The sequence below is a fragment of the Alosa pseudoharengus genome, unplaced genomic scaffold (genome assembly GCF_046254945.1).
Source record: "Alosa pseudoharengus isolate Yale_2024_CS ecotype anadromous, Long Island Sound unplaced genomic scaffold, YU_APseudo_1.1 YU_APseudo_1.1_scf_7, whole genome shotgun sequence".
NCBI classification, from domain to species: Eukaryota; Metazoa; Chordata; class Actinopteri; order Clupeiformes; family Clupeidae; genus Alosa; species Alosa pseudoharengus.
In genome coordinates, this window is record NW_027468859.1 from 28654499 (window position 1) to 28675242 (window position 20744).

General features: G+C 41.8%; 1 protein-coding gene across 1 annotated transcript in view; it reads left to right on the top strand.

Moving 5' to 3' along the window:
- The first annotated feature begins 1453 nt into the window (after positions 1-1453).
- Positions 1454-20744, top strand: part of LOC143109266 (basement membrane-specific heparan sulfate proteoglycan core protein-like) — a 43538-nt gene continuing 24247 nt past the window's right edge. Inside the window, exons 1-13 of the mRNA XM_076271924.1 lie at positions 1454-1565; positions 6104-6139; positions 7881-8231; positions 8312-8590; positions 9790-10137; positions 10294-10572; positions 10721-11068; positions 15347-15625; positions 15759-16106; positions 16187-16465; positions 16614-16961; positions 18423-18701; positions 18798-19145. Of these exons, the coding sequence (XP_076128039.1) occupies positions 1454-1565; positions 6104-6139; positions 7881-8231; positions 8312-8590; positions 9790-10137; positions 10294-10572; positions 10721-11068; positions 15347-15625; positions 15759-16106; positions 16187-16465; positions 16614-16961; positions 18423-18701; positions 18798-19145 (3634 nt within the window). The remainder of the gene's footprint in view (positions 1566-6103; positions 6140-7880; positions 8232-8311; positions 8591-9789; positions 10138-10293; positions 10573-10720; positions 11069-15346; positions 15626-15758; positions 16107-16186; positions 16466-16613; positions 16962-18422; positions 18702-18797; positions 19146-20744) is intronic.

Below are 20744 nucleotides of genomic sequence, written 5' to 3' on the forward strand. Positions count from 1 at the left end.
CGCACACACACACACACACACCCACACACATAAACATAAACGTGTACACGCACACATGCACACTGTTGTGTCTGCACTTGGAACCACACCACTAGGTGTCAGTGTAATGTAGCATTATGGGGTTCTGATATAGCCTGGAGAAATGAAGAAGTGTGAGTTCAGATGTAGAGTGTATGTGCTACCATGTTGAATGCTATATAAATGAGTTATAGTGAATACGTCGGCCTCCTGTGCTTTCATTACTTTCAACATAACAAATTGGCGACGAAGAACTTACTCCCGCAGTTTTTTTTCACTTTTTGCAACACTACTTCGATTTTGGACTATGGCTACTACAACGCCATTTCCCAATTTTTTCCTGCCTGCCCTGGGGGAGCCCGCCATTCCATTCAAGTCGTGGGAAAAGATGTTCATGAACTATTGCTTGGTTATCGATGTGGAAGGACAAAAGTGGACTGGGCCAAGACAACGTGCTCTTCTACTTCACTGTCTAGGCACGGAGGGCCAAAGGATATTCTACACTTTACCGAACACTGGAGATACGTTGGCATCTGCGCTAACTGCTTTGCATGGCTACTTCACGCCTAAGGTAAATGTTGTAGTGGAACGTAACACATTTAGAAAACGAGTCCAGCTTGCCAATGAGTCCATAATTCAATACGTTACTGCTCTGCGTCAGCTAGCCACTACCTGTGAGTTTGATAACTGTGAGGACATGATACGAGACCAGCTAGTGGAACATGTTGCAAATCCACGTATAAGAGAAAGACTATTGTTAAAGGAAAAATGTACGCTGGAGCAGGCTATTACTATTGCTAGTCAGATGGAGTCTGCTGGAGAACAGGCAAAGTGCATGACTACCCGTAGCTTGCCTGTGCATGCAGTCCAAGTACAAGGCACAGTGAAAAGCAGGCAGCCGCGCAAGTATGTGCGATTGGGATCAGCAGCCAGCCAATTCACTGCCAGCTCTCCTCCTGCTACACCCTCACGCTCCTGTTTTCGCTGTGGGTCGGATAAACACCTAGCAAATGCGCCTGAATGCCCAGCGAGTACAGCAGTGTGTAAAACGTGCAACAAGAAAGGACATTTCGCGCGTGTGTGTAGGTCTGCGGTCTGCACAGACTCATAGTGTGCGTCAAGTGGAAATTCCTGAATATACACTGCTCTTACTGCAACAGTCAGAGTCGCCAGCTAAGCTCCATTGCACTGTGGGACAGCACAAAAGACTGTTAAACTGACAGTAGACACTGGAGCGTCAGTGTCTGTGTTACCAAAAGGCATATTCGAGGAAAACTTCAAGGGAGTGCCGTTACAGCCACCTGCAGCTCACCTGGTTATATACTCACAAACTCCAATCAAAGTGCTGGGTTGCATGCCTGCTACAGTAGTGAGAAACCATGATGCATGTAAAGTGAACTTGTATGTGACAGAGAATGGAACACCATTGATGGGGATGGATCTGATTGCTGCTCTTAAGCTGCGCACTGAAGGAGGAACAGTTCTGTCTGCCTTACCTGCCTACAACTCACCTGCCTCCTGCCCAGTCATGCAGCTCTCCACAGCCAGTGAGGATTCTTCAGCCATGGGTTGTGCTAAAGGATTCATGCACAAGGTCAAGTTTCGGATTCTGCCTCACCTGTACGTCAGAAGCTCTGACGTCTGCCTTTCGCTGTTAGATCTGCTGTGTCTGACGAACTGAATAGACTGCTTTCCGCTAGGGTGATTGAACGTATTGACGCATCACCCTGGGTTTCACCCATCGTTGTGACACAAAAGAAAACAGGTGGCATAAGAATGTGTGTGGATCTTAGAGAACCAAATAAAGCTATAGTGGTGGACAGCCACCCCCTACCACATATGGAAGAACTGCTTGCTACTTTAGCTGGATCTACAATTTTCTCTACAATTGACCTGGAGAGTACGTACCATCAACTTCCACTTCACCCAGATAGCAGAGATTTGACAGTGTTCATAACTCACGAGGGTCTTTTCCGATTCTGCCGTGTTCCCTATGGGTTAGCGTCCGCTCCCGCTGCGTTTCAGAAGATGATGTCTGTGGTCCTGGAAGGGGTGTCAAATGTCCAAAATTATTTGGATGACATAATATGCTTTGGACGTACACAAGCTCAACATGATGCTGCACTAGATGCAGTGCTGCAGCGCCTTCGGAATGCAGGCCTGCGCTTAAATGACACTTAGTGACTGCACAGGGAATTGAGCCAGATACAGAACATGTCCAAGCCATCACACAAGCACCTCCGCCAAAGGATGCAGTCAGCTTGCGTTCATTTCTTGTGATGCTTTCATGGTACAACAAATTCATACCCAATTACGCAACTGTGGTTGAGCCACTACGTGCCTGCCTTCGTAGTGACTCAGAGTTCAAGTGGACTGACGAGGCTGACAAGTGCTTCAGTGAGGTGAAACAGCTGTTGGTAGACAGCCCGGCATTAGCTCTGTATGATCCTGCTCTTCCATGCATCATTTCCACTGATGCCTCTGACTATGGCATAGGCGCCGTCTTCACACAGATTCACCCTAAAAACACTGAACGTACTGTTGCATTTGCATCACGAACTCTTACACAGACTGAAAGAAAATATGCAACCGTTGAGAAAGAGGCCTTGGCTTGTGTTTGGGCGGTTGAGAAGTGGAGGACGTACCTGTGGGGGCACAGGTTCACTCTGCGCACTGATCATCAAGCCCTTACTACTCTTCTGTGCACAAAAGGGGCTGATAGAGCTGGAATGCGCATCGCCAGATGGTCAGCACGATTACTGTGTTTCAATTATGACGTAGTCTACCGTGCTGGCACACAGAACCAAACTGTAGACTGTCTGTCTAGACTGCCTTTACCAATTGCTGCTGCATGCGAACCTGAGACTGAGCCTGAGTTGGTCGCACTGCTCTCCACAGCACAAGCACCTAAACGTGCATCTCGTCGGTTATTGGTTGGAACACTTTATTTTTCCTTTGAGTGGTTGGCAACACTTGTTGATAGCATTTGTTTTTGTGTGCAGATCTCAGAGCCTAGGCTGCCTACAGATGCGTTTTTTGACGGCCTGCTTATGGGGCGGGCAGCTAGAGGATCGTTAGGAAAGATTAGATGAATGTGATCATTTATGTTTGGGCCTGCAATCGCTGATACAACCTTTAAACTATGATATGAGGGCTAAACAAAATCATGAATGTTACCTTAGCTTGTTGTAAGAAGCATTTTCTTTCAAAATAGTGGTTGTGGGGTAAGATGAGTGACCAGGGCTGGGTTAAGTTGAGCCACTAGCTAACTAGTACTTGTATTGCATCTGTAAGATTGTTAAGTTTGCCTTGATTTTGTGACGTCATTCTATATAGTTTCTTAGTACTAAGAGCTAAAGAGACTAGGCAGCAAATTAATTTGACTTATTTATGTAAATTTAATGGGCGAATTCAAAGGTAAATAGGCGACAATATTTTTTTATAGGCCTATTTGGCAAATGCTCAGTTAAATGTTGGTGTTTGTTACTGTTTGACTAGAAATTCAATTATTGTTTTAAGAAAATAAAAATGTTTTAGCTGAAATCTTTGTTTTGGACCAACTTACCCACCACCTAGGCTCATCTTACTCCACATATGGGGTAAGTTGTGCCAGAAGACCAACTTTTTTGCAGAGAGCATCTCTATACCCTTATAAGTTATCAAATTGTTGTTTATTGTTGTTCACCCAAGACAAAATACAACTTTTGTCTTGGGTGGTCCTCGTAATTGAAACTGAATTACCTGAGACCAAAACATAATAGGTGACATGAATTTCAGACTAAGGTGGAAAGGGCAAAAGGGTGTTGGAAAAGTACCACAGATTTTTCAACTGTGGATATAGTCTGTAAGCAGGTAGGTTGATTCAGATGAAACCCAAGTCAGTCCAAGAGAACCTGGAGGCTGTAGAGTATCTTTAATGGCCAGCAGAGGGCCTCAGAGACTGATGAGTCTAAGGTCACTGCCAAAAAGTACTAAAAGAATCTCTGATGGTCATGTACCTAATATGTTTTCATGTACTTAAAATGCTACTTTTTTCCATAAGTGACTTATCATATCAAAGCTAGAGCCCTGGTTTGCACAATCACATCCATGTACAAATCTTGTCTTGTCTTAATACCATGTTACTACAGCTGAATAATGCAACACAGGCACTTTTGTTTTAGTGGTAGCCGACTGTCTTTTTTGTACAGACAAGAAAAACATTTTCTTAGTTCTAGATCGAGTTCACTCCCAGTTTTTTTCATCCAGTCCAACTCCTTTATCTTGTTTCTTTTGAATACAGTGTTTACCATCAGGAGGGTCAGCAATAAAAAAAAAAAAAGTCCATAGTCCGAAAGTATGACAAGAATGGGCCCACAGCAAGTAGACTAGATATTTACGTCACTTATGAGAACAGCAGATACGTGTGAGAACAGGGTCAGTCATTCCTGTTACAGCATGGAGCTCTCTGCATCGTTTCGGCTGTTATGTGAGTTATGTCTCTGTGCCTTTCTTTCATCTCTCTGTGATTTTACTTTAACTTAGGAACAGGGACACCGGCTAGATCAATTGATAGGCTACCATCTAATGTGCTCACTCATTTGAATGTATTAATTAACATAAATATACCTGTCAACCTGTCTTCATAAAATAAAAACATTCTTCACAGCATCCTCACACTGATTATGGGTAGTCTATTATTCATTATTCATTTGTCTTATTTGTTGTTGGATGATAAGTGTAGACTAAACAGGTTATTTCACATGCATTAAGTTAATGAAAATCCCCACTTTCATATCACTGCTTGGATGTGGGAAATTTAGGTTTTTGCCATTTTTGGTATTGCTTTACATACCATAGAGCCAAGATGGTTATGATCAAACTGATGGCGTAGGATAACATTTTTGATATAAAATCACTGCATCTATCAAAACAATATGAAGTTATTTTTTGAAATTCAAGTGAAGTCTGAATAAAGCATGCATTGCAATGTGCTAGAATAAATGGCCTGAAATGCATGAAATGTTTTAACAATACTTGTTTAGCCTCATACCTCTCATTGAAATCATCAGTGTGCCAATGCTTCAATGCATCTTTCTTTTAGGACACTTACTAGTACAGGCAGTCGTTACTTCCTCTGAGGTTTAGGTTATACACCACTGTAAATTGGAGACTGCTATAGCCTATCTAAATTGTTTATATTGAAATGCAAGGGGTGTGTAGGGGTTTAAAAAATATATATGGACACTTTTTGCACCAACGTTTTTATAGTCCCACTGATTTTTGTTATTCTTATGTTGACATATGATTCAACATGTGTTCCTGTGTTGAGACTTTTTCCAAGATCCGTGGGGACCCTGCACTCTAGGTTGGATGTGGGTTTGAATCATAGCCTACTGCCCAGCTCAAGGACTGTGTGTGTACTACTGTAAACTTTGACCAGTAGGGCAAAACCAGTTTCAGTTTGCTGTATATGTGATGACATATTTAACCAGCTTTAATATATCATTCTTCTTAAGAGACTTAATATTTTTTTCTGAAGAACTATTAACCCATATTATCATGTTGTAATGGCAATATCTAGGCTCTTCAAGTCCTCCTACATGCCCCTTTAGCGGCGGTCATAATAAATCACAAGATGGCTATATGTACGTGGGTCATTATATAATTCATGGTACATTTTGTGTCTCCGAGATAAACTTTTTGTTATTTTCTTTATTTACTTTATTGAGTAAATTTTGAACAATAATGCAAATTATGACAATCTTACACCAATATCAATGCTTAATATATATTTTAGACCCAATTCATTCATAAAATATGACCTAAATGGCTCCCAACCTATTAACTGTCTCCGACTATTGATTCATATTCAACTTGAATAAACACGATGCTACTGTCTAACAATAAAAATGTTGGGCATTAGGATTAATCCATTGACTGTGTTAATGACCCATATATAACATACTCCACAGGAAAATAAATGTAGAAATACTCAAAATTGTTTCTGCACTGCCTTCTGAGCTCTACTATATTGGTAAAGACTTACTGTCTGTGAGTGAATCAACATGTTATATGACTGGAAATTCTACTTCTATTTGAACAGGGACAATTTCTGTTGTTCTACTGGGCCACACTGAAGGTAACTTGACAACATATATTAGTAAAACGCGTATGATTATGAAACGTTTACATTTATGAAACGTTTACCTAGAGGTGGTTTGTGTGTGTGTGTTGTTCAGTCCTAGTCCTCTGTGTATGTGTTCTAGTTACAGGAACCGTATGTTAAAAATGTATTTCAATTAATCATAAAATGGCCCTGATATGTCACTACACATTAAAAAATCATGTTCATTTCAAATACTTCCGGCCAGGCCAGGATATTGTAATTTGAAAAGTAAACTGATGTTGTGTTTTGTCACGTCATGTTGTGTTTTGGCCTGATGTGCCACCCTCCACCTTTCTACTAATCACGAAGTCAGTAGTGTTTCGGCATCCGGGTTGGCAACCTCGAGTCAGGGGGGAGGGGGAGAGGATACACCGCTCCACAATAATTTGAAAGTGATTGCAGTACCAGTTTTGGCCAAAATGATTCATGCCCCTGGCAAATATTGATGCAATGTTGATTTTCTCTTGAACAATATGTTTGTTCTGACTGAAAATGACACTGCCACATGTCAAAGGGTTGTAAGACAATGGTAGAACATGGAATCAAAAAAATTATCGTTTTTATCTTTTTTTAAAATTTTTATGAAAAATGGCATGTCCAAAATTATTCATACCCTTTTTAAATAATCAATGGAAACATCTTTATTTGCCATCAAAGTTCTCAAAATGGTTCTTATAATACCTACCAAGTCTCCACAATGATTGTAGACCGCACCTTTTTAGCAGCAATTTGGGTTTTGAGGCAGGGACGATTTGCCATCACTTTGGCCTTGTGCTAACTTTTTTGACTGATTGAGGTCTGGACTCTGGCTGGGCCACTCTAAAATGTTGACATTGTTCTCTGTTAACCATTTCTTGCCTTGTTTGGCTGTATGTTTTGGATCATTGTATGGTTTAATGGTCCAATGATGCCTATTGGGGCAGATCTCTTGGCACACTGCCTGATCTTTTCCTCCAGAATCTCAGTGCAGCCTCTTGCTTTAGTGTTACCATTTACTTTGAGAAGGTCACCAGGTCCCCCTGGTTGAAAAACCCGGATTGCTGTTAAAAAGATGTGGTCTAGAATCATTGTGGAGACATGGAGAAGCTTGGTAGATATTATAAGAACCATTTTGAGAGTTGTATAAGATCTTTTGATCCTGTGAGGGAAATATGGTGTCTGCATTTATCCCAACCGTGAAACACACTCAGCACACAGTGAGGTAAAGCACAAACTAATCCCGATGCTGTGAGCTGCCTGCTACAGCGGCGCTCGGGGAGCAGTGAGGGGTTAGGTTCCTTGCTCAAGGGCACTTCAGCCGTTCTTACTGGTCGGGGTTCGAACCGGCAATCCGGTTACAGGTCCGAAGCGCTAACCAGTAGGCCACGGCTGCCCCCTGTTGTGAATGCAAATAAAGATGTTTCCATTGATTATTTAAAAAGGGTATGAATAATTTTGGACATGCTATTTTTTATAAAAATATTAAAAAAAGATGAAAATTCTTCTTTTTTTTAATTCCATATTTCTCCCACGTTGTCTTACAAACGTTTGGCATGTGACAGTGTCATTTTCAGTCAGACCAAACATATTGATAAAAAGAAAGAGAGAAAATCAGCATTAAATCAATATTTGCCAGGGGGTTGAATCATTTTGTTCTTAACTGCATATATATTTTTATTTATTTGGTTTTTTTTTAACAAATTTTTATGAAAATTTTTCAACTGCTCATCAACAGCGCGACCCCGTCCAGTTCTCAGAGTTTCTTCACACAGCTGGCCAGCTGAAGGAGACTCAGTGACTCTGAGCTGTGAGGTTAGACACACCTCCTTAGACTGGACGTTCCTCTGGTACAGAGCAGTTCCCTCCAGAAGAGCATGTCTTTCCAGACAGAACTCAGCTGATGTTCGCTACAGAGGGAACACTTACTCTGTGGAGCTCCTCTCAGACAGCAGCAGAGGAGCTGGAGGCTCCTACACTCTCAGCCCTGCTGCTCTTCAACACACTGGGCTTTATGTGTGCAGAGCAGAGAGAGGAGATCCAACCTATCAGACAGAATTCAGCGATGTGGAGGCTCTCTGGGTCAAGGGTAAGTGAATATTACCTGAGCTGCTCTTTTGTCTCAGTATGAACTCACTTAAGTTCACCTGTTTCTCATCTGTGTCCCAGGTCTATCTCCTCCAGCCTCTCTGATCATCAGACCCAACAAAGCTCAGCTGTTTGAATCTGAGTCCGTCTCTCTGAGCTGTGAGGTGCAGGACAACTCTACTGGATGGAGGCTGAGATGGTCCACAGACAGAGAAGAGAAGTCAGACTGTCCTCGTGATTGGAGATCAGAAGCTGGACCCACATGCAGAAGCAGCAGCACATCAGTATGGGATAGGGGAGTGTACTGGTGTGAGTCTGAATCTGGGCAACACAGCAATGCTGTCAACATTACATTTAACTGTAAGTAAAGTATGTAAGAGATATTTGTGAAGCAGAAAAATGAAGGCTTATTGATCATCAGTTATTAAACAGTTCTCTGTATGTGTTTTTTAGTTAAATAATATTTTTTTCGGAGTGTCTATTTACACCCCTGGTACGAATAGCCTTGGCCACACAGCTGAGCTATTCACACCCTGTGACATAACAACAAAAAGTCGTTGCTCACGTGCACAAAAACATGGCGGATATTCGTTTTTTCGTCAGCAGAAAGTGAAGAATTCTGAAAGGTTTCGGCACTAATATCTGTTCAGATTAAGTTTTAGATTGAAAAGTTGTGTTTTATTTTCATAATCTTGGTTCAGTGAACACATACAACTGTCAGTTTGTTAGTTAACAAATTTTCGTGAATGTGACGTTCAGGCCTATAAACTATAAGATTACCTGCAAACACCATTTGCTTGTGGAAGAAGATAGTGCAGTGGTCACAGACAAGGGTTAGCATGTGGGAGACCAGGGTTTGATTCCTGTGTAATGCATTTTGGTAGAGTGAGTTTGCATGTGTACCAACATCTCTGGAGAGAAGGCGCGCAATTTGAACAAGAAATCAGTTCTCAAACGGAAGTTTTGATTGCAACAATTAGCTAGTTCATGCACCAGGGTGTAAATAGCATACAGTACTATAAACACCAGGGTACGAATAGCATCCACTTCTAACTGTACATTGATGCAAACAGTATACCTTATTCAGAGTGTCTGTTACACAGCTGAGCTATTCACACCCTGTTACGTAACAACAAAAAAACATGTTGCTTGTTTTTTTTAAAATTATTATTACATTGTGTGATCAATATGCCAGAATAAATGCACAGGGGTGCAAATAGCATACACTATTTGTACCAGACGGGGTATTAATAGAACACATTGCTGTGTGCACCAGGGTACGAATAGCATACAGTACATTGATATTTGTACCAGACAGGGTACTAATAGGACACATTGCTGTGTGCACCGGGGTACGAATAGCATACATTGATATTGTACCAGACGGGGTACTAATAGGACACATTGCTGTGTGCACCGGGGTACAAATAGAATTCACTTCTTATTGCACCAGGGTACAAATAGCATACACTGCTAATTGTACCAGGGGTGCAAATAGCCTTACCCTATTTTTTTTCATAACACATTTTTATTAAATTCTTTCAACTGCTCATCAACAGCGAGACCCCGTCCAGTTCTCAGAGTTTCTTCACACAGCTGGCCAGCCGAAGGAGACTCAGTGACTCTGAGCTGTGAGGTTAGACACACCTCCTTAGACTGGACGTTCCTCTGGTACAGAGCAGTTCCCTCCAGAACTGTTCCTTATAGACGGAACTCAGCTGATGTTCGCTACAGAGGGAACACTTACTCTGTGGAGCTCCTCTCAGACAGCAGCAGAGGAGCTGGAGGCTCCTACACTCTCAGCCCTGCTGCTCTTCAACACACTGGGCTTTATGTGTGCAGAGCAGAGGGAGGAGATCCAGCCTATCAGACAGAATTCAGCGATGTGGAGGCTCTCTGGGTCACAGGTGAGTAAATTATTAACACAAGGAGAGACACTTTGCTTATCGTTGGTCAGTGTGGACGCTTTTATTATTATGGTTATTGTTATCGTTATCATTCCTGGTATGAACGGCCCTTAACCCTGAATCTTAAATTCACCTCTTTCTTCACTGTGTGTGTAGGTCTATCTCCTCCAGCCTCTCTGGTCATCAGACCCAACAGAGCTCAGCTGTTTGAATCTGAGTCCGTCTCTCTGAGCTGTGAGGTGCAGGACAACTCTACTGGATGGAGGCTGAGATGGTCCACAAACAGAGAAGAGAAGTCAGACTGTCCTCGTGATTGGAGATCAGAAGCTGGACCCACATGCAGCAGCAGCAGCACTTCAGTATGGGATAGGGGAGTGTACTGGTGTGAGTCTGAATCTGGGCAACACAGCAATGCTGTCAACATTACATTTAACTGTAAGTATGTAAGAGAAATTTGTGTAGCAGAAAAATGAAGGCTTATTGATCATCAGTTATCAAACAGTTCTCTGTATATGTTTTTAGTTAAATAATATTTTTTTTCATAACACATTTTTATGAAATTCTTTCAACTGCTCATCAACAGCGAGACCCCGTCCAGTCCTCAGAGTTTCTTCACACAGCTGGCCAGCTGAAGGAGACTCAGTGACTCTGAGCTGTGAGGTTAGACACACCTCCTTAAACTGGACGTTCCTCTGGTACAGAGCAGTTCCCTCCAAAACTGTTCCTTATAGACGGAACTCAGCTGATGTTCGCTACAGAGGGAACACTTACTCTGTGGAGCTCCTCTCAGACAGCAGCAGAGGAGCTGGAGGCTCCTACACTCTCAGCCCTGCTGCTCTTCAACACACTGGGCTTTATGTGTGCAGAGCAGAGGGAGGAGATCCAACCTATCAGACAGAATTCAGCGATGTGGAGGCTCTCTGGGTCACAGGTGAGTAAATACTCCTTCATGTGCTCATTTGTCTCAGTTTGTACTCCACTGAGTTTCAGTTTCTTGACCGACTCTAAAGGGCCGTTCACACCAAGAACGAGAACTATAAAAAATATTGTTCTTGTAAATATGAATGACGACGTTCACACATAAACCTTCATCTATGGTACTTTTTGACCAAAAGATTTTCAGAAAATGAAACATTTTGTATTCAAATATTATTGCCATACTTTGCTTCCCCATTCTGTCTAGATACATGCCCTGAAGTTGGCTATGCTGATTTTAATTGAATAATATATATTTTTTGCCATTTTGTCTAAGCACAGCAAGGAAATTGTAATTTTCCATCACCAAGATAAACAAATGTTTTAAAGCAAAAATGTTAAAGCCAATATATGTATAACAGCAAATATTTAAACATCACATTCACATCTTTCCCAATTTTACATTTATTTATATCTCAGAAATGTAACTGTTATGATATTATTAAGTTAACACTAAGAAACACTTAAAAATAGGTCACTGAAACCATTCATTCACGTTTTTACCATTTTGAAATCTGATATTTTTAAACTAATACAATATACCTTACCCTCAACTGAACAAATATCAACACCACAACCATCATTACCATAAAACTATTTTTTTAAACATTTTACCTTAAAAAATTTGTGGTTGTGGAAAAGACAAGGAGTTGTGGAAAAGACGGGATATGGTGAAAAATACATTTCAGTATAAAATCTCTAGTAAAAATATAAAAGATAGTAAAATATAACTCATGCAATATGTCTCACAGATGTCTTTTTAATACAAAATATCATAAAAAACATCATCCTCATTTTGTCAGAACAATCTTCATAAAACAATTCATGAACTTCATAAAAAACCTCCATCATGTTGTCATAAAAACAAGTCTTTCACTGCCTAGGTTGACATTACAGGGGTGGTTTCTAGGTTGTTGCTAGGGTAATTAAAATGGTTGCTAGGGTACTGGTGGGCCAACATAAAGGGCCAGGATTCCGCCATTAATTTCAATGGGGCCAAAAATCGCAGAAAAATGGGAATACCGCGAAAACGACAAGGGCCAGCGACACGAAAGTGACAAGCAAACTGCACCGGTTCGGGCCTGAATTGTTGGAGTTGGAACCGCGTCGATAGCTCAAACGGTCTAGGAGCAGTAGTTCGTACAAAAAGTGGGTGAATAGGAAGACATAATAATAAGAAAACTTAAGAAGAACAATAGTGGGCTTGCTCCGGGATTGTTTTTTTGTTTTTACAAAAACACAACAACCAAATAACATCATGCTAATAGCTTTTGTTCATCTCAAACACAATGTAGCCAGGTGAGATGTTTGGAACTACACAACCTTTTATCAATCCAGTTGCAGTAGGCCTAGATCCCAAACACATTTGATGAACTGCCCTACTTGTGATTGTTTTTAGAGATTTTAGAGGTTTTATATCGATGCTACAGAATTTGTGTCTGGTGCTACAAAACTTTTAACCTCTGTAGCACCAGTGCTACTTGCAAAAAAAGTTAACGTACAGCCCTGCTGCATTACGCGATTATTTCTGAGATTCTGATACGTTTTTAACCATGGCCTATGCACAGTTCTGGTTTGAAAATGGATCTCTTAAAATAATCACTTTATGCAGTCAGCTTAAGATGGCTGCAGGCGGCTACATGAAGTTGAATCACCCTATTGATTGGCTTTAACCCTAGCAACCACCAGTACCCTAGCAACCATTTTAATTACCCTAGCAACAACCTAGAAACCACCCCTGTAAGGTCAACCTAGCGACCACCATAGCAACCAGCATGATTGCCTTAGCAACCAGCATAGCAACCACGTTATTTATGCGTTTTGGCTTATTGGATGTTGCGTTAATGCAGATAACTTTTGATCCGTGTGCCCGATTTTCATAAATGAGGTACCGTTGGAATCCTTGGATTAAGCCGAGTTCCATGCCCCTGATCAAACCCACTCTTGTTGTTCCTCGGAAACGCAATTCTAATGTTACCCCTTCCAGAAACCGTCTGTTCCGTTGCTTAGTTCGCCACTGTCTTCTCATCATTCTTTGGTCTCTCACTGACATGTCTGCAACAGTCTTAACTAATCCTTGTTGTTTTTTCTTTGCATATCTTTCTCTGTCTTTCCTTAGGAACTCAGCATATTTTAATGGATCAGATTTTAGTCTTTCCCTGTATAGTCTGGCCTTCTCTGCTGATGTTTGGGGTGCCATCTTAAAGGAACAGCAGAGAGACTATGTCAGACTTAGTTGTAGCCTAATAGTGTTAGTTTTAGTTAGCAATAAATAATCACAAATTACAACTAATTACATTGAAAAAAATCCATGCGGTATGAATTACAAGGCGGTATGAATTACAAGCGGTTCAGAAGTGACATACAATAAACATAAGTATAACTCATATTTACCTTGATATATCTCCTTTTTATTACCCCCTATTGGGATACCTCTTTCATTCAGCCACGTGGTTCCCTCTGGAGTGTCTGTTGCTATGGTTACTGAGTATACAAACCTACCAGACTGAGCCTGGCATTGTATTTTGTACAGAGTTGTGGAAAAGACAGTGAACCCAGGGGACAAGCGTTCAACATCTTAAAAATATGTCAAATTGAAAATAAATACTAAAGAAAATATTATATTTGATTGAAATGGATATTAATCCATAACTTATGCTTTAATTTAACATTATATCAGTAATACATTTAAGTGAGATAAGGTCAAAGACCCTAAGTCTGGCCTGGGGACGGAGGCAAAATAGTAAAAAACACATATAACATGCCTCTGATTTTATAAAAAATACATTTTATATAATAAATAATTGAACAATATTTTTTTATATACAAAGGTTCCCCTAAATGTGTAGTAAGTGTGGAAAAAACAAAATAGTGGAAATGTTTTTTAGTTTTTTTTATTTCTGTTAGGGACATAAAAAGTACCCTAGTTGAAGAATCACCCTACATAACGACATAAAGAATGATATTGTTGGGGATCACTTTCAGAGCGATTGTGACATTGATAAAAAGCTTACAGCCAATCAGAACCCATCACATTTTAGCCATCACATTCAACACAAGGAGAGACTTTGCTTAAAATTGGTCAGTGTGGACGCTTTTATCATTATGGTTATTGTTATCGTTATAGTTATCATTCCTGGTATGAACGGCCCTTAACCATGAATCTTAAAGGGACAGTGTGGAACGTTTTCAGTTGTTTGTTTGCTATATTACTGTAACATTTCCCATTCATAAATGTGGCCTCATTCATGTTTAATTACCACCACCACCAATTCGAAGCATACGTATGGGCTTAGATATAGGTATTTACATATACATAGCGTTTATAATCGCTTCATCTACATGCACCATTTTAAAATAACGGTGACCGGTTAGGGACATTTGAAATACATGAAATACAGCGCCGTCTTTGGCATGCAAAGGAAAACTTTCTTGGATTCATCTGCTGAATTTCCCTATTCAGCGATGTGAGTTATGAACCCATTTTCTACAAGCTTGCAGGACATTGGCATTGTATTTTCCAACGAAACAAATAAAGAGAAAAAATAACTTTGTTTGTGATCTGTCACTGTTCTAGTAAAGCTCTTGTGCACAGCCACCTGTTCAAAGGCTCTAGACCCAGAGACAGTTGATAAACTAACCTACTATAGTTTTGCTAGAACTAGCAGACTACCAGTAAGTTGCTGAATGCATGTTATTTCAGGTTAGTTTACAACAATGTATAAGTTTAACCAAAGTCCTTAGCTGCTACCTAGCTAGCGAACATCACTAGCCATTCACTTTCAGTTTACTGTACTAACGTTAGCTCGGTTAACAGGCAAAATTTAATGATTTATTCCATGTCCGAAAGTGTGTTTCATTGGCATCACACACAAGCAATGACAAAAGAAAAAAGTTTATGTTTTGACACACCTATTTAGGAGAAAAATATGGAAATAGGGCCATCATCTAGGTAGATTCGCAATGAGATGAGCTGCGACTAGATATGGTAACGTTAAATGCTTTGCGACGGCTTTCAACAGCTGGCAACGACGTGCACCATTTAATTCACACCGCTGCAACTCCTTCTGCGACGGTTTCGTCTCGACGCGGATCTTTGGTGTAAATTGGGTGTTATGTTTTTGATGTGTGACAGCTACCGTAGTTATGTTGCAATATAATCCCTAAACACTAGATGGGAGAAGTTCTTACACATAGGACCTTTAAATTCACCTCTTTCTTCACTGTGTCTCAGGTCTATCTCTTCCAGCCTTTCTAGTCATCAGACCCAACAGAGCTCAGCTGTTTGAATCTGAGTCTCTCTCTCTGAGCTGTGAGGTGCAGGACAACTCTACTGGATGGAGGCTGAGATGGTCCACAAACAGAGAAGAGGAGTCAGACTGTCCTCGTGATTGGAGATCAGAAGCTGGACCCACATGCAGCAGCAGCAGCACTTCAGTATGGGATAGGGGAGTGTACTGGTGTGAGTCTGAATCTGGGCAACACAGCAATGCTGTCAACATTACATTTAACTGTAAGTATGAAAGAAAAAAATTGTGTAGCAGAAAAATTAATGTTTATTGATCAGTTATTAAACAGTTCTCTGTATATGTTTTTTAGTTAAATAATATTTTTTTCATGAAATTCTTTCAACTGCTCATCAACAGCGAGACCCCATCCAGTTCTCAGAGTTTCTTCACACAGCTGGCCAGCTGAAGGAGACTCAGTGACTCTGAGCTGTGAGGTTAGACACACCTCCTTAAACTGGACGTTCCTTTGGTACAGAGCAGTTCCCTCCAGAACTGTTCCTTATAGACGGAACTCAGCTGATGTTCGCTACAGAGGGAACACTTACTCTGTGGAGCTCCTCTCAGACAGCAGCAGAGGAGCTGGAGGCTCCTACACTCTCAGCCCTGCTGCTCTTCAACACACTGGGCTTTATGTGTGCAGAGCAGAGGGAGGAGATCCAACCTATCAGACAGAATTCAGCGATGTGGAGGCTCTCTGGGTCACAGGTAAGTGAATATTACCTGAGCTGCTCTTTTGTCTCAGTATGAACTCACTTAAGTTCACCTGTTTCTCATCTGTGTCCCAGGTCTATCTCCTCCAGCCTCTCTGGTCATCAGACCCAACAAAGCTCAGCTGTTTGAATCTGAGTCCGTCTCTCTGAGCTGTGAGGTGCAGGACAACTCTACTGGATGGAGGCTGAGATGGTCCACAAACAGAGAAGAGAAGTCAGACTGTCCTCGTGATTGGAGATCAGAAGCTGGACCCACATGCAGCAGCAGCAGCACTTCAGTATGGGATAGGGGAGTGTACTGGTGTGAGTCTGAATCTGGGCAACACAGCAATGCTGTCAACATTACATTTAACTGTAAGTATGTAAGAGAAATTTGTGTAGCAGAAAAATGAAGGCTTATTGATCATCAGTTATCAAACAGTTCTCTGTATATGTTTTTAGTTAAATAATATTTTTTTTCATAACACATTTTTATGAAATTCTTTCAACTGCTCATCAACAGCGGGACCCCGTCCAGTCCTCAGAGTTTCTTCACACAGCTGGCCAGCTGAAGGAGACTCAGTGACTCTGAGCTGTGAGGTTAGACACACCTCCTTAGACTGGACATTCCTCTGGTACAGAGCAGTTCCCTCCAAAACTGTTCCTTATAGACGGAACTCAGCTGATGTTCGCTACAGAGGGAACACTTACTCTGTGGAGCTCCTCTCAGACAGCAGCAGAGGAGCTGGAGGCTCCTACACTCTCAGCCCTGCTGCTCTTCAACACACTGGGCTTTATGTGTGCAGAGCAGAGGGAGGAGATCCAACCTATCAGACAGAATTCAGCGATGTGGAGGCTCTCTGGGTCACAGGTGAGCAAATACTCCTTCATGTGCTCATTTGTCTCAGTTTGTACTCCATTGAGTTTCAGTTTCTTGACCGACTCTAAAGGGCCGTTCACACCAAGCACGAGAACTATAAAAAATATTGTTCTTGTAAATATAAATGACGACGTTCACACAGAAACCATAACGACATAAAGAATGATATTGTTGGGGATCACTTTCAGAGCGATTCATTGTGACATCGATAAAAAGCTTACAGCCAATCAGAACTAATCACATTTTAGCCATCACATTCAACACAAGGAGAGACTTTGCTTATCGTTGGTCAGTGTGGACGCTTTTATCATTATGGTTATTGTTATCGTTATCATTCCTGGTATGAACAGCCCTTAACCATGAATCTTAAAGGGACAGTGTGGAACGTTTTCAGTTGTTTGTTTGCTATATTATTGTAACATTTCCCATTCATAAATGTGGCCTCATTCATGGTTAATTACCACCACCACTAATTCGAAGCATACCTATGGGCTTAGATATAGGCATTTACATATACAAAGCGTTTATAATCGATTTATCTACGTGCGCCATTTTATAATAATGGTGACCGGCTAGGGACATTTGTGAAATACAGCGCCGTCTTTGGCATGCAAAGAAAAACTTTCTTGGATTCATCTGCTGAATTACCCTACATTCAGCGATGTAAGTTATGAACCCATTTTCTACAAGCTACATGTCTTCCTAACATTCCGACATTGGCATTGTATTTTCCAGTAAACAAATAAAGAGAAAAAATAACTTTGTTTGTGATCTGTCACTGTTCTAGCAAAGCTCTTGTGCACAGCCAACTGTTCAAATGCTCTAGACCCAGAGACAGTTGATAAAATAACCTACTATAGTTTTGCTAGAACTAGCAGACTACCAGTAAGTTGCTGAATGTATGTTATTTCAGGTTAGTTTGCAACAAAGTATAAGTTTAACCAAAGTCCTTAGCTGCTACCTAGTTAGCGAACATCACTAGCCATTCCCATTCACTTTCAGTTTACTGTACTAACGTTAGCTAAGAAGCTCGGTTAACAGGCAAAAATTTAATTATTTATTCCATGTCCGAAAGTGTGTTTCGTTGGCATCACACACAAGCAATTACAAAAGAAAAAAGTTTATGTTTTGACACACCTATTTAGGAGTCCGGAACTAGGGCCATCATCTAGGTAGATTCACAATGAGATGAGCTGCGACTAGATATGGTAACGTTTAATGCTTTGCGACGGCTTTCAACAGCTGGCAACGACGTGCACCATTTAATTCACACCGATGCAACTCCTTCTGCGACGGTTTCGTCTCGACGCGGATCTTTGGTGTAAATTGGGTGTTATGTTTTTGATGTGACAGCTACCGTAGTTATGTTGCAATATAATCCCTAAACACTAGATGGGAGAAGTTCTTACACATAGGACCTTTAAATTCACCTCTTTCTTCACTGTGTCTCAGGTCTATCTCTTCCAGCCTTTCTAGTCATCAGACCCAACAGAGCTCAGCTGTTTGAATCTGAGTCTCTCTCTCTGAGCTGTGAGGTGCAGGACAACTCTACTGGATGGAGGCTGAGATGGTCCACAAACAGAGAAGAGGAGTCAGACTGTCCTCGTGATTGGAGATCAGAAGCTGGACCCACATGCAGCAGCAGCAGCACTACAGTATGGGATAGGGGAGTGTACTGGTGTGAGTCTGAATCTGGGCAACACAGCAATGCTGTCAACATTACATTTAACTGTAAGTATGACGGATCATTTGCAATCAGATATGAAGATGGGTTTATTCATTCAAACATTTGTTTTTTTATGAAAACCTCCAACTGTTCATCAACAGCGAGACCGCGTCCAGTTCTCAGAGTTTGTCCAGACAGCTGGTCAGCTGAAGGAGACTCAGTGACTCTGAGCTGTGAGGTTAGAGACACCTCCTTAAACTGGACGTTTCTCTGGTACAGAGCAGTTCCCTCCAGAACTGTTCCTTATAGACGGAACTCACCTGATGTTCTCTACAGAGGGAACACTTACTCTGTTGAGCTCCTCTCAGACAGCAGCAGAGGAGCTGGAGGCTCCTACACTCTCAGCCCTGCTGCTCTTCAACACACTGGGCTTTATGTGTGCAGAGCAGAGGGAGGAGATCCAGCCTATCAGACAGAATTCAGCGATGTGGAGGCTCTCTTGGTCACAGGTGAGCAAATATTCCTACAGCTGCTCATTTGTCTCTGGATAAACTCTTCGCTCCCGAAGTAAAGATATTTATACAAGTTCTTTGTCTCACTGCATAGCTATTACCTCTTTTAAGGCTTGTAAAGGAGTGCTCCCGAGTGGATGGTTGGTCAGATTGAAGGATGTAACAAATACTGCTTTGTAGTCAAAAGGCTTTCTTTTGTTATTATTTTTTTTAGACAAAAAACAAAACAATGATGACAAACAAACAAATAAAACACTGAGGCAAAATAAGAAGTTGGTTGTAGGCATATAAGTAACGGCAGTGGTGGACTGATATTACTTAGGCTACTACTAGGTATCCCGATTGGAGTGCGCTTCTCTGTTTACTTTTCGGCGCAGTACTACTAACAGGAGCAAGTAAAATTCCGCCGCTGCTGAGAAACTAGTCCCTCAAAATGTAATGCGATCATTGAAATTCAAGGATATATATGCAAAATATGATGTGGATCATCGCACCTGACTCACCTTTACAGGTACCCTGCCATACACCTGTGGGCCAGCGGCATCGCTCTCTCCACTCTTCTCTCCTTCTTCCCTTCCAAGGCACCAGCGGGACTATGCCTAGCAGGGGCATCCTCCCTGAGCCAAGTCAAGGGCTTGGCCGCATACCTGAACAAGAGTTGGGTGGCTACAGCCGGTTATCAGATGGGCACCCCCCTTCCTTGGTGTTTCATCAATTTAAGACCATGACACCTCGGGAGGGCTTGACAGCAGATCCAGCGTCCTGGATCTACCCCAGCTGACCATCACTCGCCTCTGCAGTTGTTAATCCTTTCCCAGGTTGGCTCCGCCACCGCACATCCCGCTGTATCCAGATCCATCGGGATGCTGTTACCGCCTGTTTGGTGACATTGCCTACCAGCCGCTTCCTGGCCAGACCTTCGATCCCCAATAATCCAAGGGTTCTCTAGAGTGACTGCCCAGCAAAGCCCCTGCAGCCGACCTCCACGGGCAGGTTCCAGGCCTTCCATCCATTTTGCTGGCTTTTGAGGACAAGGTCTTGGTATTTTTTGAGCTTACGCTCCTGTGCCTCCTCCATCCTCTCTTCCCAGGGCACTGTTAGCTCTATGAGCACCACCTGCTTGGTACCTTTAGACCAGAGGAAAATGTCTGGTCCAAGGCTTGTGTATCTCTTCTGAGAATTTTAGCTGCTTTTTCAGATCGGCCCTCATCTCCCAGTCATTTGCTGAAGTCAAGATCCCTTTTCCCTTTCGTCCTGTTACAGTGCTCTCTCCTGACCTGACGAAGTGGATAAAGTTAATTTTCTTCACCTTCTTCCTCGCCTGCTCTACGCCATCTGCCAACTGGGCCAGAATCTTGTCGTGTCGCCATCTGAATTTCCCATCGGCCAAGCTTAACTGACATGATAAGAGTACATGCTCAAGATTAGCTGTTTTTCCACAAAGCTTACAATTAGGGTTTTCTGCTAACCCCCGTGTGTGGAGGTTTGATGAAGTAGGCAGAACATCATACACAGAACACATCAGGAACTTTACTCGATGTCCTTCCATACTCCAGATGTCTTGCCAGGTCAGGGCCCTCCCTCGTGCACCCTCCC